At 38.5% G+C, this 16,168-nt stretch overlaps 1 protein-coding gene across 6 annotated transcripts in view; it reads right to left on the bottom strand.

Moving 5' to 3' along the window:
• Window positions 1-1,149: 1,149 nt before the first annotated feature.
• tmem260 (transmembrane protein 260) overlaps window positions 1,150-16,168 on the bottom strand; it is a 37,721-nt gene continuing 22,702 nt past the window's right edge. For 2 of the 6 annotated variants that reach the window (XM_063007631.1, XM_063007633.1), the window contains 8 exons: window positions 14,862-15,033; window positions 14,630-14,766; window positions 11,790-11,966; window positions 7,505-7,558; window positions 7,292-7,376; window positions 5,771-6,117; window positions 2,059-2,264; window positions 1,150-1,574 (listed from right to left, as the gene is read on the bottom strand). In XM_063007631.1, the coding sequence (XP_062863701.1) occupies window positions 5,845-6,117; window positions 7,292-7,376; window positions 7,505-7,558; window positions 11,790-11,966; window positions 14,630-14,766; window positions 14,862-15,033 (898 nt within the window). In that variant the 3' untranslated portion in view covers window positions 1,150-1,574; window positions 2,059-2,264; window positions 5,771-5,844. The other 4 variants (XM_063007632.1, XM_063007634.1, XM_063007636.1 and 1 more) reach the window with 4 other exon arrangements.

Below are 16,168 nucleotides of genomic sequence, written 5' to 3'. Positions count from 1 at the left end.
CTCCTCCTATATGGGTCCAGGGCCAAGGATGTACTAAGGGTTCAAGGATCATCACAGAAAAATCAAGACAGTCCCAGTGTCTGAGCTTTCCTAATCCATAGAATATCTATCTCTATTGCTGGAAGGTTTAATAAGCAGGGGGCAGGCAGGGACGAGTGGGAGGGTGGGGGTATTACAAAAGCCAGTGAACTAGGGAGTCACAGAGACTATAAGCATATATGGATTGGTATGTTACAGCCTTTGATCCTAATCTTGGCCATTACCAGCTCTTTTTTATTATAATACAGGATTAACAGTTATGGGTTCATTTGAAGAGGAATATCTGTGCAAATTATATTTCAAAGGTTTTAGGTTCATTGCCAACAACTACCAAAAACTATATTTGTAATTTCACTACAAAACATGTTAAACCATTGTGTAAATATAGAGCTCTGCAATTACATGTCTGTTGTTAAAGGTCTGTTGTTACATTAAAAATTGGTTATTTTGAATCGACACTGTCAGACACAGTTCCATCCAAAATCATTGGGCGTAAGGCATGGACACACCCTGGACAAGGTGTCAAACCTTCGCAGAGCTTTAAGCACCCCCCCCCCCCTCCCTCCCTTGGACATAGCCAATCATGTCTGTGTAGATTCCCAGGCAACTGATAGCACAGCTGAAATTCGAACCTGGGTCTCAGCAGTGGTGGGCTAATGTAAAAGACACAGGCAGTTGTAGCCTAGTGGTTAATGTACTGGACTAGTAATCGAAAGGTCGCTGGTTCAAGCCCCACCACTGCCAGGTTGCCACTGCTGGGCCCTTGAGCAAGGCCCTTAACCCTCAATTGCTTAGACAGAATACTGTCACAGTACTGGAAGTGGCTTCGGATAAAAGCGTCTGCTAAATGCTGAAAATGTAAATGTAAAAGACTGCAATCATGGAACTCCATTAAAAAAAAAAAAAACACCAAATGCTCAATCAATAATGTGTTCATTACATTGAACAGCTTGAGTACTGTTTCTCTGAAGCATCATGGACTGAGCTGATAGAGCAGCAGCACACAAGGCCAATGCGTTGTGTTGACCATGTGTTGACTGGAGTAGTGTAAAGCATACTGCCAGTGGACTCATGAGCATTAAATACAGTAATTAACTGACTTGATTATCATGCTTTATTGTAACAGACCAATCTGGCTTTGGTGGATGCCAGGATAATACTACCTACCCGAATGCATAATACCAACTATTAAGCCTGGTTGAAGAATATCGGGTCTTTTTTGTTATTTAGGACACATACATGCATACAAACAGGTGTTATGTTTTCCAAAGTGTCCATACATTTTTTTAACTCTACACTGTTTAGGTCATGTGACCTCTTATTGATTTATTAGTTCATGAGATCAGTATTCATCTGCCTCCTCATCTCAACAAGCTTTGAAACAAGCCATATAACTCCACAGCCTCCACATGCACACACACCCACACAGCAATCTGCCTCAGTGGCCAAAGTTTTATTTCAATTCTACACATTTCTCCCAGTCCAGTGGCCAGCTTTTTTTCGTCACCGCTCCCTTAGCCCCTCCACTCCTTTCCCTGGAATTGAAGAAAGAAGAGAAGCTGAAGCACTCTCTTTAGCATGCCACTGGCAAAGTCTATCATTGAGGCACAGCAAGCAGCAAGCAGAGGTGTCGCTTTTGCTCTGGCATTTCGGACAGTATCAACTATTCTCTGGGCATTTGGGGGGGAAAGGAAACAGATGGGGTATTATCAAAAAAGATGAGTGCAGTGGAGGCATGTTTGTCTTTTTTTATTCTTGTTCTAAGCCCCAGGATTTGCTCCCAAATCCGATTGGTCGATACAGCCAGGAATGTAAATGAAATGCAAAGAGCAGCAAAACTGGCCTCCCATCTCCATTGTGTCTACATTGGTGCCATTACTCTACTCTCATTTGGCCCTTGTTTGGTGTTTGTGCCAAACACAGTTTATCCCCATTACCCTTTCTTCTTCTTTAGATTTGACCCCTAAAAGTGTTTATAAATGTCTGTTGTCCATTAGTCAATGCATTATAACAGTTTACCAGTTTGTTTATTCCGGTCCTATCACACTCCTGACTTCAGCATCACACTTGTTTCTTTTCCCATTTTTACTTTCTTTCTTCAGCCCCTCTGACTCCTGCTGGTTGGGCTCTCCACTCTTATCTGCTCAGGCGGCCCACATTCCAGTGTTGCTGTGGCGCCCTGCCTACATCCATGGTCACGGTGATTCCATGTGTTCCCACAATCCCTTAGATGAGAGAAAGTGGCAAAGGAAGCAACAGAAAGAAACATAGCAACAGTGAGCACAGAGAAGGGTGGGGAAAAACAGACGAGTCAGGAAAAGAAACACTAAAACAGTAAACAGGCCAAAAACAGAAAAGTATTTTTCAAAGCTACCATTCACAGAGAATCAATAGTCCTATTACATGTGGAGTGATATGAGTGTATATTGATACTACAAAAGACAGCTGCGCCACTTATTCCTCAAAATGCAATGTGCTTTTAAATTAAGACCAACAAATTTGGGCAATTCTGTAAACATAATCAGCAAGTTTCAATTAACACACTGAAGACCAAAGACAGAAGACACTCAAGACAGAACCAAAATGGCCTGGTAAAAACCATGACAACACCATTGGGATCTATCTCTATGCTTGACTGTGTAAATGTTCCTGCCATTCTTACACAGGCCTTTCTAAATCCATTCTAGCATATTCTTTATATATACATATATATATATATATATATATATATATATATATATATATATATATATACGTGTATATAAATATTTAGCAAGGGTTTGAACCATAAAATCATTGCTTGTTTAAGTGTGTGTATGGTATTCAGCAATGCTGTTCTAATCCCTCCATTATTTAGTCAAGTTTTTAACAGTAATAGATTTTCCTGTTGGCTTACACAAAAACAACAAAAAATAAAAGTAAATACAAAAAATACATTTTTCCAGTATACTTTTAGAAGTTAATTTATATAAAAAAAGTATTCAGACTATATAAAATATATACAAAAAATATAAGAATGCTGGTGCTAGAACAACCTGTCTGCAGTCCAGACCTTTGTCCCATTGAAAAGGTCATGAAGGTCATGAAGCACAATCTATGACAACAGAAACCATGAACTATTAAGCAATTAGAGTGTAATTTTTCTACAACTTATGTCCTCAGTTCCCAAACAATTACAGAATTACAGTTGTTAAAAATGAAAATGATGTAACACAGTGGTAAACAAACCCTTCAGCCAACTTTTTTAAAACATGTTGCAGCCATGAAATTAAGAATTAGCACACACACTTATTTACATATAATCGGTCTAATACTTGATTTCCCTCGCTGTATGTAACAGCAGATTGAGTGTTCATTTTAGCTATCAAAAACTGTTTATTTGTTATAGCACTAGCAGATGATTTAAAAACAGCATTATTAAATAGGAGTTACATCATTATGGTTGTATTAAGACAATATCCATCAACTTGGAAATATTACTTTATATTTTTTTATTAATCAATTGTGAATTGTAAGTGAATTGTAAGTTGTACAGAAGAGTTGAATTATTTTGTGGCAACCTGTGGCAAATTATTTTTTGGGTATCTTTATGTAGGGATGTTACAGTTAAATGTTTAAAGTCCTGTTCAGGTTAGTCCTGCCTAGGCTCCAGTATTTTGCAGAGGAACCAGACTTGCTGCAATCCTGCCAGGGTAATAACATCTGGTTACATCGACTAACATATTTATGTCTGTCTTTGAGGAAAAATTATTTAATTTAACCTTTTTATTTCATCTCAGTCTATATCATCTCATATTTCATAGATCAGTTTTTAATTTAGTATATTGTTTTGTAAGTGAATAGAAAACCTCAGCAAGTAAATGCTTTAATCTATATCATGAAATTGTCTTCAAATATAACAATATTTGCCAGAAATCAAAGTTAGAAAATGAAACATACCTCCTACAAATCAATAAACACAGCCAGATTCTATCAGCAATAACATTCAATGCAAGTTTGAAATGCTTAAAGTTTTGTATGGGTTTAGGAAGTTAGTGAGATAGCTGATGAGATGTCAGATCTATGGCACACTTAGGGGGTCTCCATTCAGTCCAACAGGCAACAGCCTTGACCAACGATTTAACACACACATTTATGAATATATAATGAACTGGCTCATTCAATGCATTATCATTTGGAGTTCAAAGTAGCTGGGTGTGAACAGTGCAGCGGAGGGGGAGAGGCGACAGAAGGAAAAGGCAATACAGAAAAGAATGGGGCCATTATAAAAGGTTGCTTCAGATTAGTGGGCCATTTTTAATCTCCTATGGCTGCTCCAAAATTGGTTTTCCTTCCAGTCTCAATCCCAGACTGCAGTACTCCTAATGTCGAAAACGGAGACATATGACAGCAGGAGGGCAAAAGGATAATTACGACTGAGTATGAGGGAGGGACTGAAAATGATAGAGGCAGTGACATCTCTAATATAATAAACATTATTATAACAATTTATTATTTAAAACAAAAATGTAAGATGTGAAATATTTTACGAAATAAACTTTATTTAAAATACTTTTAACATTAAGCACCTCGAAAGTTTTACATCAGACCTACCTGTCTTGGGTTGTTATAACTTTACAAAAACTGCTACCTGCCAAAGATAACTCTATGTTGTAAACATTTAGAACATAGTAACATTGTGTTTACAGGACAAAAAAAGGTTACAAAATACTAACAATTTAATGAATTTATTCATCCCACCCATCTTTACCTAGAAAGCTTCATTTTAATTAAAGGCTCAGAAGTCTAACGTCATGTTTTACACTTTGGTTACATTCATGACAGAAACCGTAGTCATCAGTTTACAAGGCTCTATCGAACACAATCATGGACAATTTTGTATCTCCAATTCACCTCACTTGCATGTCTTTGGACTGCTGACATGGGGAGAACATGAACTCCACACAGAAAGGATCCGGACCGTCCCACCTGGGGATAAAAATGAGGAAAAAAATATGGAATGGACAAGTAACAGTATGTCTGCATGAACCGTTACTTTTGTTTTAGTGTGTTTTATTAGACTTGATATGAACTTGTTTTGTGCATATTTTTGTTAATGATACAACAGCAAAGCATTAACTGGCCAAATTTTAAGATACTAAAAGCAGCTCAGTTTGGTCATAAAGTGCCACAGCCTTCTATATGCAGTAGTGGAATGAATAACTGACCACAGTTTGATTTACTTATACCACAGTAACACTGATACTTTTTCTTTCACATTGTTAGATGATTCTTCTATTTTTACCCTTTTAGTGTGGGAATGCTTAGATGCTTTAAGGTCTGTGTGATTTGTAATAATTGACAAATATTACTTTTAAAATTAATTCCATCCTATCTCTACCAGGAGATCCTGAGGGAGACTGTCCTTTACCCCGTCTGCAATCTAAATCTCAAGCACATCTTGGTTAGGCAACAAAAAATGTTCGAGCAAGTCAACCTGTAAATGGCTCAAAAGGTTTGAGTCTAGTCTAAGTTCTGACTGCAACCCCACTAAGATGCAGTGGCAGGACCCTAAATGGTCAGTTCATGCTTAAACAGCCTCCAAGCATGAACAGCTTCCAATGAGGCTGAATTAAAGATCTGATGATCTGGATCTTAAACCATCCATTTAGTATAATGAATATACAAAAACAGAAGAAAACTTAAAGTGCTGTTCCTGTAAGCAAATGTATCTGTTTTAGCAATATTTTACCTTTTGGTTCTTTCGATTCACCCCTCTACAATCAGCCGGAGGGTCTTGGTCGTGAGGGGTTTTTCAGATCAGTTTTATGGGGGTCTGTTTTGTCTTTGTCTCTGTGCATCTCTGAGTCTGTCCCTCTCTTTTTTGAGGTGTGTGATGGCAGAACGGATGGCGCTGCTCTGGTCATCTGTGGGTTCTTTCTGAAGGTAGAGGCTGAAGTGATGGATACTGCGACTCAAAAGGGTCTCTGGTCCATAAGTCCCTCCACCAGAACGGAGCAAACGCTCAGCAGCCAGAGCCAAATTCTTATCCCAGTTGGCTGGGTAGTCTGCCTGGGCATCCACAATTTGACAATACAGCTGTCATAAAGCAGTAAAATAAAAATAGAAGATGGTAAACTTTTACATTTACATGTACACAATTTTAGTAATTTACAAGTGAAAGCCTAGTGGGCAGAGCTTTGGGATATTGAAAGGTTGGTTGTGGGTTTAAAGCCTGGCTTTGCCATGCAGCCACTTTTGGGCACTAGAGCAAGGCCCTTAATCATCATGGCTCAAGGGAGATCATACAATAGCTGAACATGCACTCTAACCCTGGCTTCCAAACAAGGCTGAGTTTTGCAGAAAAAGAATTTCATTGTACAGTACTGTGCATGTGTATATGACAAATAAATGCTTTCTATTATATCTAATCTAGATTATTATTAAAAGTGTTTTTACACTGTAATTGTTTTTAACCAACAGTTATACCAAATCCCACATAGCTCTACATTAGTAGTGCACCTGAAAAGGCATCCAAGAGTCAGCTACAGCAAAATAAATGTAGTAGAAAGAAGATGTAATGGCATAATAATATATTTTTCTTGTAATTTCCTAAATTTTTGGCTATTTTTTGTTTAAAATATTTATATAATTGTAACAACTGCATACAATAAACAGTGTTCACTGTCTGTCTTCGGTTTTTAAATATGCACCATAGGAATTATTTTCATATTTAGTTATTCAGATATTCTTCATGAAACAATGCAGACTTTGTAATACATAAAGATAATTAAATAAGTATACCTGTGTTACATCACATCAGTAACACACAATATATGTGAATATAAACGTAAAGATTTTATGGGTCTGGTTAAAACATACTGTGCACCAGTAGCCTGTTTAACAGAAACCTATAAGATGGTTTAGAGGCTAGTGAATGGATTTAAATGGCCAACAACATACACAAAGAAAAAATTAATAAAAGAAGAACCTTAGCTATTTCTGATGTAAAAAAAAAAAAAGTCTGTAACCAAACTGTTCTGACAATTACAGAAATTTTAAATATTTACACAATATTGTGAATTTTCACTTTTGACTGTTCTCCTCACCTTCCATTAATCCATTAATCCAAAAAAAAAAAAAAAAAAAAAAAAAAAAAAAAACGTTCTGTAAACCCAGCATACCAAGGTCAACAATTCATAACCATAACAAAAACGGTTCAGCAAATATGCCCTTTAAAATCAAATCTGAAACTAGACCAGATGAAACTCACATTGTAAGAGAGCTCATAGAGATGAGTCTGGCTCCCTCCCTCCATCCTCTCAGCAAGGTCAAAGAGGAAGAATGCATTTTTCATCCTATAACACAAGCACAGAAATGGAATTCCGGGTTCACTAGATGATTCTGTGAACACATCACAGGAAAAGAACAAATGTAGTTTAAGGCTTGCTGGCAATGGGATAATAGTGAGAGTCAAATGTGTTACCTTGCCTGCCACATTTCCTCATTGGCCACTCTCTCCCATGAGCCAGGGGGAAAGCTATAACAGAAGATGAGAAAACCTGTAATACTGAGCTATATGGCTATGTGAATACTGCGTACATAACACCAGCTTCTGATTTTTGTCTTGTAATCCAATTATTCTACTAGTAAGAACACTCTTGCACATCTGCACAGCATAAGACTCACATATCAATATAAATAGATTATCTTGCCATGGTATAGCAGACAAATAGAACATCTACTACTGATATAGTACCTTGATGTATTTTTGTGTCCTTTATTTTTCTTTAAATATAGTTACATGATAAACATGACATTTCTACAGTTCTTCCATCAAGTGTAAGGAAACAGTCCATCACACCGCATCACATATTTACAGATTATATGTATTTATTCATTCGCACTTGCTCACATCTGAATGAATGCATATTAAACATATAAAATTTTACCCAGGTCATAACTGGGATAGAGATCAAACCAGTTGCAAGCAGGAATGTGCAGCACACCTTTTTTTATTGTATTTCTAAATCTAAATTTACATTTTACATTTACATTTTTAGCATTTAGCAGACGCTTTTATCCAAAGCGACTTACACAATGAGTGGAACACGATGAGCAATTGAGGGTTAAGGGCCTTGCTCAGGGACCCAACAGTGGCAACTTGGTGGTGGCGGGGCTTGAACCTGCAACCTTCTGTTTACTAGTCCAGCAACTAGTAGAGCTATCACTGGCCCAGTCAACTAGTAAATATAGGGGAGTATAATGTCAGTGTACACATCTATAAAATTATGTAAGCTCCACTTACTCATGTTTGCATATATTTATTTATTTATTTATTAGGATTTTGGTTGGTTACGTTGACGACAGAAATGGTAGTTACTCATTACACAAGATTCATCAGTTCACAAGTTTAATGTCAAACACAGTCATGGAAAATTTTGTATCTCCAAGAACATGCAAACTCCACACAGAAAGGACCCAAATCACCACACCTGGGGATCGAACCCAGAACCTTCTTGCTGTGAGGCGACAGTGCTACCCACTGAGCCACCGTGCCACCCTGTTTGCATATAACCCCCCACCATACTAACAATAATAACAAAGAAAATTATACCCTCCAAAAAACATAAATCAGCAGTGTACAGCAACAGTATTTCTTCCTCTGAGCTTTACTAAATGCTTGTGCACAGACGTCCCTTTTACTTGACTAACTTTTAGAGCAGCTTGTTTGTTTATGTTCTTACCTACCTTGAACATTTGTCTACATGTGACTGGTATAATTATTATTAGTTTGTTGTGTATAATTTTGAACAACCTTTAAATGACCTTCACATTTTAGGAAAAACTAAATCAATGGTGTATGAATTTTGTTGTTTTTAAGGAAACAATCCAAAATAAGCAGTATAGATTTAGTGTGTCTGTGGAATCACTGTGGATCTTAAATTGTCTTTTGGCTAATTAAAAACAGCTCCTGTCATTAATGTTTATGGATTTGACTAATATAAACAAAATTATGTGGTTGTACCACCTGACATCAGGTTGGTGAAATTAATGATGTTATTTTAAAAGCTATAAAACAAATAATTATTTTTATTAGATTGTTTTAAATAAGAAAAACATTGATATAAAATAATTTCAATAATATTTTTAATGCCAAAATACAGAATGTTAGACAGTTAACAGAGCCTTTCATCAATAAAGGCACAGTCCAAAAAAACTACACAGTAATCCAGAAGATCCTCCTAAAATTATGTGGCAGCTGATACTCGGCTCCTGTCATCTTTAAAAGCACTTCCACTGGTTAAATGACCTATATATTTCCGCATTTCTTTCATTCCATTTTATTGTGCATAACCATGCAGCCTCTCCATCAAAGGAATATTTTAGCATGTGACTTCCTTGCTAATATTTGGCTGCCAGGCAGGGACGGACACGCTTGTAGCGACCGAGAGGAGAGTAATGTCACACCATTCAACCCCGATTAGCCTGCTGAATACCAGGCAGGCGCGCAAAGCCTCGGCGCCAGAGACTAGAACTAATTTTACTTTATACACATGTATCGGCACGCTACAGTTTAGAAAGTCATTAGGGTGAGGTCAGCAGACTAATAACAACTTTGAAGATGGAGACGGTGGTTGCCTTCTCAACAGGACGCCAATGCAGTGGAGAGGTGAACTTGAGCAGTGGAAAATGCAATGTGAGAGGTGTATGTGCTAAAGACTATGAAGATTGGGCTATAATCTGTTCTATAGAGTATTAAAATAACGACATCAAGCAAAAAAAGACACATAATGAGTACTGATGTTTCCAGACTGCAAAATAAGTAAGCAGTTAATTTCCTACTTCGTATAGAATTGAAAAAATATTTTTTGGAACCACTTGTCCTCTTTGTGGTAAGGATCAATGCATATCAGTACAGAGTTATTCTGACTGATCACTTGATCAACATGATGGAACAATTTTATTATGGGGGGTCTCTTTCAGGATGGTAATGCCTCTACTTACAGGGAATAAATAACTACTGAATGGTTTGAAATGTATGAAAACCATGTAAAACACAGACTGTGATCTTTGCAGTAGCCAGATCACATAAAAAATTTTTGGACTTCAACATCACCGAAAGCCAGTCATTTAAAACAAGATATTGATTTTCAGAGACATGTAGCACTTTCACCAAACTGTACTAAATCTTATTTTGTGACTCAAAATGTCCCAACACTTTAGTCAGGTTTTATTTAGGCCGTTATATAATGTCTTTCTTTTAAACTGTCACAGATCTGAAAAAATAATAGCTGGTAGCGTGTGGAAATATGTAACACATACAGTGGGGCCAAAACGTATTTAGTCAGCCACTGATTGTGCAAGTTCTCCTACTTAGAAAGATGAGAGAGGTCTGTAATTTTCATCATAGGTACACTTCAACTATGAGAGACAAAATGAGAAAAAAAAATCCAGGAAATCACATTGTAGGATTTTTAAAGAATTTATTTGTAAATTATGGTGGAAAATAAGTATTTGGTCACCCACAAACAAGCAAGATTTCTGGCTCTCACAGACCTGTAACTTCTTCTTTAAGAAGCTCTTCTGTCCTCCACTCGTTACCTGTATTAATGGCACCTGTTTGACCACCGTTTGACACCTGTCCACAGCCTCAAACAGTCAGACTCCAAACTCAACCATGGCCAAGACCAAAGAGCTGTCGAAGGACACCAGGAAGAAAATTGTAGACCTGCACCAGGCTGGGAAGAGTGAATCTACAATAGGCAAGCAGGTTGGTGTGAATAAAACTGTGGGAGCAATTGTAAGAAAATGGAAGACATACAAGACCATTGATAATCTCCCTCGATCTGGGGCCCCACGCTGATGAATGACCTGCAGAGAGCTGGGACCAAAGTAACAAAGGCTACCATCAGTAACACACTACGCCGAGAGGGACTCAAATCCTGCAGTGCCAAGCGTGTCCCCCTGCTTAAGCCAGTACATGTCCAGGCCCGTCTGAAGTTTGCCAGAGAGCATATGGATGATCCAAAAGAGGATTGGGAGAATATCATCAATATCAAGAACACCATACCTACTGTGAAGCATGGGGGTGGAAACATCATGCTTTGGGGCTGTTTTTCTGCAAAGGGGACAGGACGACTGATCCGTGTTAAGGGAAGAATGAACGGGGCCATGTATCGTGAGATTTTAAGCCAAAACCTCCTTCCATCAGTGAGAGCATTGAAGATGGAACGTGGCTGGGTCTTCCAGCATGACAATGATCCCAAACACACCGCTCGGGCAATGAAGGAGTGGCTCCGTAAAAAGCATTTCAAGGTCCTGGAGTGGCCTAGCCAGTCTCCAGACCTCAACCCCATAGAAAATTTGTGGAGGGAGTTGAAAGTCCGTGTTGCCCAGCGACAGCCCCAAAACATCACTGCTCTAGAGGAGATCTGCATGGAGGAATGGGCCAAAATACCAGCTACAGTGTGTGCAAACCTGGTGAAGACTTACAGGAAACGTTTGACGTACTGAAGTATTGAGTTGAACTTTTGTTATTGACCAAATACTTATTTTCCACCATAATTTACAAATAAATTCTTTAAAAATCCTACAATGTGATTTCCTGGATTTTTTTTTCTCATTTTGTCTCTCATAGTTGAAGTGTACCTATGATGAAAATTACAGACCTCTCTCATCTTTCTAAGTAGGAGAACTTGCACAATCAGTGGCCGACTAAATACTTTTAGGCCCCACTGTACTGCATGCAAACTCAGGAGGTGATGTACCTGTCATGAGGTTCACTCCAGTTGTACAGGTGCTGTGTTCGTTCTACCCACTCTGCGGGATGCAGGCGGCTCGTAATGGGCATCAGCTGCTCACAGACCCCATACGGCCAGCGGGAGAAAGACCTTTCCCAGCTCTGGTCACCCTCCGAAATACCTATGCATACAAACACAGGCCGGCTGTGCACACAGACACAAGCGCACACACACAAAACACTACATTGATTACGACATGGAAATCATAATTATATAATTTTTTTTTTATATATTATTAATTTAGTTTATTTACTTTGTTGTGTAAGTACTGTATATTTACAGATACACAACACACTCGGTACAACCAAAAACGGATTGTGGCTTTGTATAGATAAAAATGGATAGATGGGTCACTTTAAAATGTTTGTTTACTGAGCACATTTAATCAACCATTGAGATGGGTTTGGTACTTATTTGTAATAGCCAGTGCAAGTCTAAACAGCCTCAACATTAAATTCTCAACATACATATATATATATAGGGGTTGGACAATGAAACTGAAACACCTGGTTTTAGACCACAATAATTTATTAGTATGGTGTAGGGCCTCCTTTTGCGGCCAATACAGCGTCAATTCGTCTTGGAAATGACATATACAAGTCCTGCACAGTGGTCAGAGGGATTTTAAGCCATTCTTCTTGCAGGATAGTGGCCAGGTCACTACGTGATACTGGTGGAGGAAAACGTTTCCTGACTCGCTTCTCCAAAACACCCCAAAGTGGCTCAATAATATTTAGATCTGGTGACTGTGCAGGCCATGGGAGATGTTCAACTTCACTTTCATGTTCATCAAACCAATCTTTCACCAGTCTTGCTGTGTGTATTGGTGCATTGTCATCCTGATACACGGCACCGCCTTCAGAATACAATGTTTGAACCATTGGATGCACATGGTCCTCCAGAATGGTTCGGTAGTCCTTGGCAGTGACGCGCCCATCTAGCACAAGTATTGGGCCAAGGGAATGCCATGATATGGCAGCCCAAACCATCACTGATCCACCCCCATGCTTCACTCTGGGCATGCAACAGTCTGGGTGGTACGCTTCTTTGGGGCTTCTCCACACCGTAACTCTCCCGGATGTGGGGAAAACAGTAAAGGTGGACTCATCAGAGAACAATACATGCTTCACATTGTCCACAGCCCAAGATTTGCGCTCCTTGCACCATTGAAACCGACGTTTGGCATTGGCACGAGTGACCAAAGGTTTGGCTATAGCAGCCCGGCTGTGTATATTGACCCTGTGGAGCTCCCGACGGACAGTTCTGGTGGAAACAGGAGAGTTGAGGTGCACATTTAATTCTGCCGTGATTTGGGCAGCCGTGGTTTTATGTTTTTTGGATACAATCCGGGTTAGCACCCGAACATCCCTTTCAGACAGCTTCCTCTTGCGTCCACAGTTAATCCTGTTGGATGTGGTTTGTCCTTCTTGGTGGTATGCTGACATTACCCTGGATACCGTGGCTCTTGATACATCACAAAGACTTGCTGTCTTGGTCACAGATGCGCCAGCAAGACGTGCACCAACAATTTGTCCTCTTTTGAACTCTGGTATGTCACCCATAATGTTGTGTGCATTGCAATATTTTGAGCAAAACTGTGCTCTTACCCTGCTAATTGAACCTTCACACTCTGCTCTTACTGGTGCAATGTGCAATTCATGAAGATTGGCCACCAGACTGGTCCAATTTAGCCATGAAACCTCCCACACTAAAATGACAGGTGTTTCAGTTTCATTGTCCAACCCCTGTATATATATATATATATATATATATATATATATATATATATATATATATATATATATATATATACACATACTAGTGCTTAGAAAGTCGCTGGTTCAAGCCCCACCACTGCCAGGTTGCTGCAGTTGGGCCCTCGAGCAAGGCCCTTAACCCTCAATTGCTCAGACTGTATACTGTAACTGCAATGTAAGTCGATTTGGATAAAGGCGTCTGCTAAATGCCTAAAATGTAAATGTAAATACATTTATACTTATATGTACTTTATATTATATATTATTGTATTGTATTATATTAAATATATGTGGTTTATTTGTAAAACTACTCCAAATCATACACTTATAATTCAGCCGGTTTTATGCTGTGTAATCTATTAATCAGATATATCAAAAATACTTTAAATATATAAAATATGATGGAAGTTATTGAAATCTATTCAGACGAGGTGTTTTGTTTAAATTAGTGGTACAAGTGGCAAAAGTACAGTCACCAACTTTTGGGACCCTGAGCATGGCCTTTAACCCTTAATTGTTTGCACTGTATTTAGTCACAACTGACAAAAATCATTTTAGATAAAAGCATAAGTGATGTGTCATTTGTTTTTAATATTGTCTCTTAATGTTCTGCAAAGTACATGACTGCAAGATATGCTTTCATTAAAATCTATGTGGATCATGAGAAGTTTATATTTACATTCTAGCTGTTTATCTTTTATCTGTTGTTTAATCATTTTCTCTGTTACATTCTCCTTAAATTTTTGGAGTCTCCAGAATGGAGCGTTAGGTGCTAAAACAGTCCGAATGACTCTGACAAGGAAATACTGCCGTCTGGTGGATGAAGGGGAAAATACAACACAAATTCTCACTCGCTGTCCTGTCATATGCTGTGTAGTAAGACGTCATAGTTTTAACATATCTGTTACTCCATGTAAAAGCTTATTGATGTGCTGTTGTATAAGCAATAGTTATAATAAGTAAGTGGCAAATAAAGACCTGTGCTGTTTTTGAGGAAGCTCATAATACTGTCAAAAACAAGGAATGTAAATGTGTGCACAGCAAACTCACTGCATATTGTTCTGTAGAAAGGTTTCAATATTAAAGCTCTTCTTTTCAGTTTTTGCTGGGTCCCAAATTCTTCCAGGGAACGTCACTCCAGGAAGATGCTTACGCAGCCTAGGGACATACCAGCTATACGTCATCATCTGAGAAGCAGCAGAAAGAGCAAAGTAACCACAAGAATGAATAAGGTCATACATTATTTTACAGTATTGTAAATGTTTATTGCTAATTGTATGACCTCCTGGTCAACGAGGCTGAGGTCTGGACGCAGGCCCTGGCAGTAGTGTACGTAGCGGAGTGTGTTGCCAGGAAGATCACCCCGGGTTAGCACCAAGGAGTTTTCAGGGAATGAAGACACGAGCTCAAGAGCAAACTTCTCCACAACTTCATTCCTGCTCTGATCACACTCTCTGAAAGTACAAGCATATAGCACTCTGCATGACTACTAAAATAAAATAAAAAGAGAAGTAGAAAAAGTATGAGGGTTATTCAAAAATTTCCACACTATTTCACACTAAATTCTTGAATTTCCCCCATGGGGATCAATAAAGGAATCTTATCTTATGTCTTTTAACTCTATTTATTGAGAATTTCAAAAACCTTTGCACCTTCCAATGCATTTTTTCCCAGCGTCGTAGCAACTTTTTAATGCCATCAGCAAAAAATGTTTTTGGCTGAGCGTGTAACCACTGAAAGAAAGCACAGCTGCTTTCACATCATCATCAAATGAAAATCTTCTTCCCCTTAAAGTTTCTTTAAGAGGTCCAAAAAGGTGGATATCAGCTATAAGCTCTTTCTCAGTCTCTTAGACACGACCAGTTACTACTCCTCCCGCCTCACCGCTTGAAAAAATATAATACTTTGAAAGCAGACAGAACTTAAATTGTGACACAGCATTGAAAAGTGACACAACTGTACAGTGGCGTCACAATTCAACATGATTGCAACATTAATGGCCCCACTAAAATATATAATGCATTATGTTTTAAAAAACAAAAGATGGCCATTAATTTGTTGAATTTGCAATTTCTGACCAAAAAAACCTTAATGGTTAGTGGTCTATCCTCAATCAAGTAGTGCAATCAGCTGTTACAACTCTAAAAGAAAACATTATTATTATTAAATACACTGTTGTGGTTCAACATTATGAAGATGTCTGAACATTTAAAGTATTAGAGGTACATTGTGTATACTCGAATGCCAAAACATGTGACAGAGGCACAAACTCAATGGACCAATGGATCAATACAACTCCTGATCCTAGATCAGGCAGTCAGATATTAGGATCTAATAGGGTTTAAATGTGGATCTGTATCGTGCACAGAGTGTCACACATCCACCCTCATTATCCCCCGTCTCTGTTAAGGTGCCATCGATCAACCAGCAGAGGTTGTAATTGCAGCAGTTATGAGGAATCCCCTCCGGCATGCCCCACCCTCAGACAAGGCAATTACTGTCCATATACAGGGGTTGGGCAAAATAACTGAAACACCTGGTTTTAGACCACAATAATTTATTAGTATGGTGTAGGGCCTCCTTTTGCGG

The sequence above is a fragment of the Trichomycterus rosablanca genome, chromosome 13, assembly GCF_030014385.1.
Source record: "Trichomycterus rosablanca isolate fTriRos1 chromosome 13, fTriRos1.hap1, whole genome shotgun sequence".
In the NCBI taxonomy this organism is placed as follows: Eukaryota; Metazoa; Chordata; class Actinopteri; order Siluriformes; family Trichomycteridae; genus Trichomycterus; species Trichomycterus rosablanca.
This window is presented reverse-complemented; position numbering and strand designations above follow the sequence as displayed.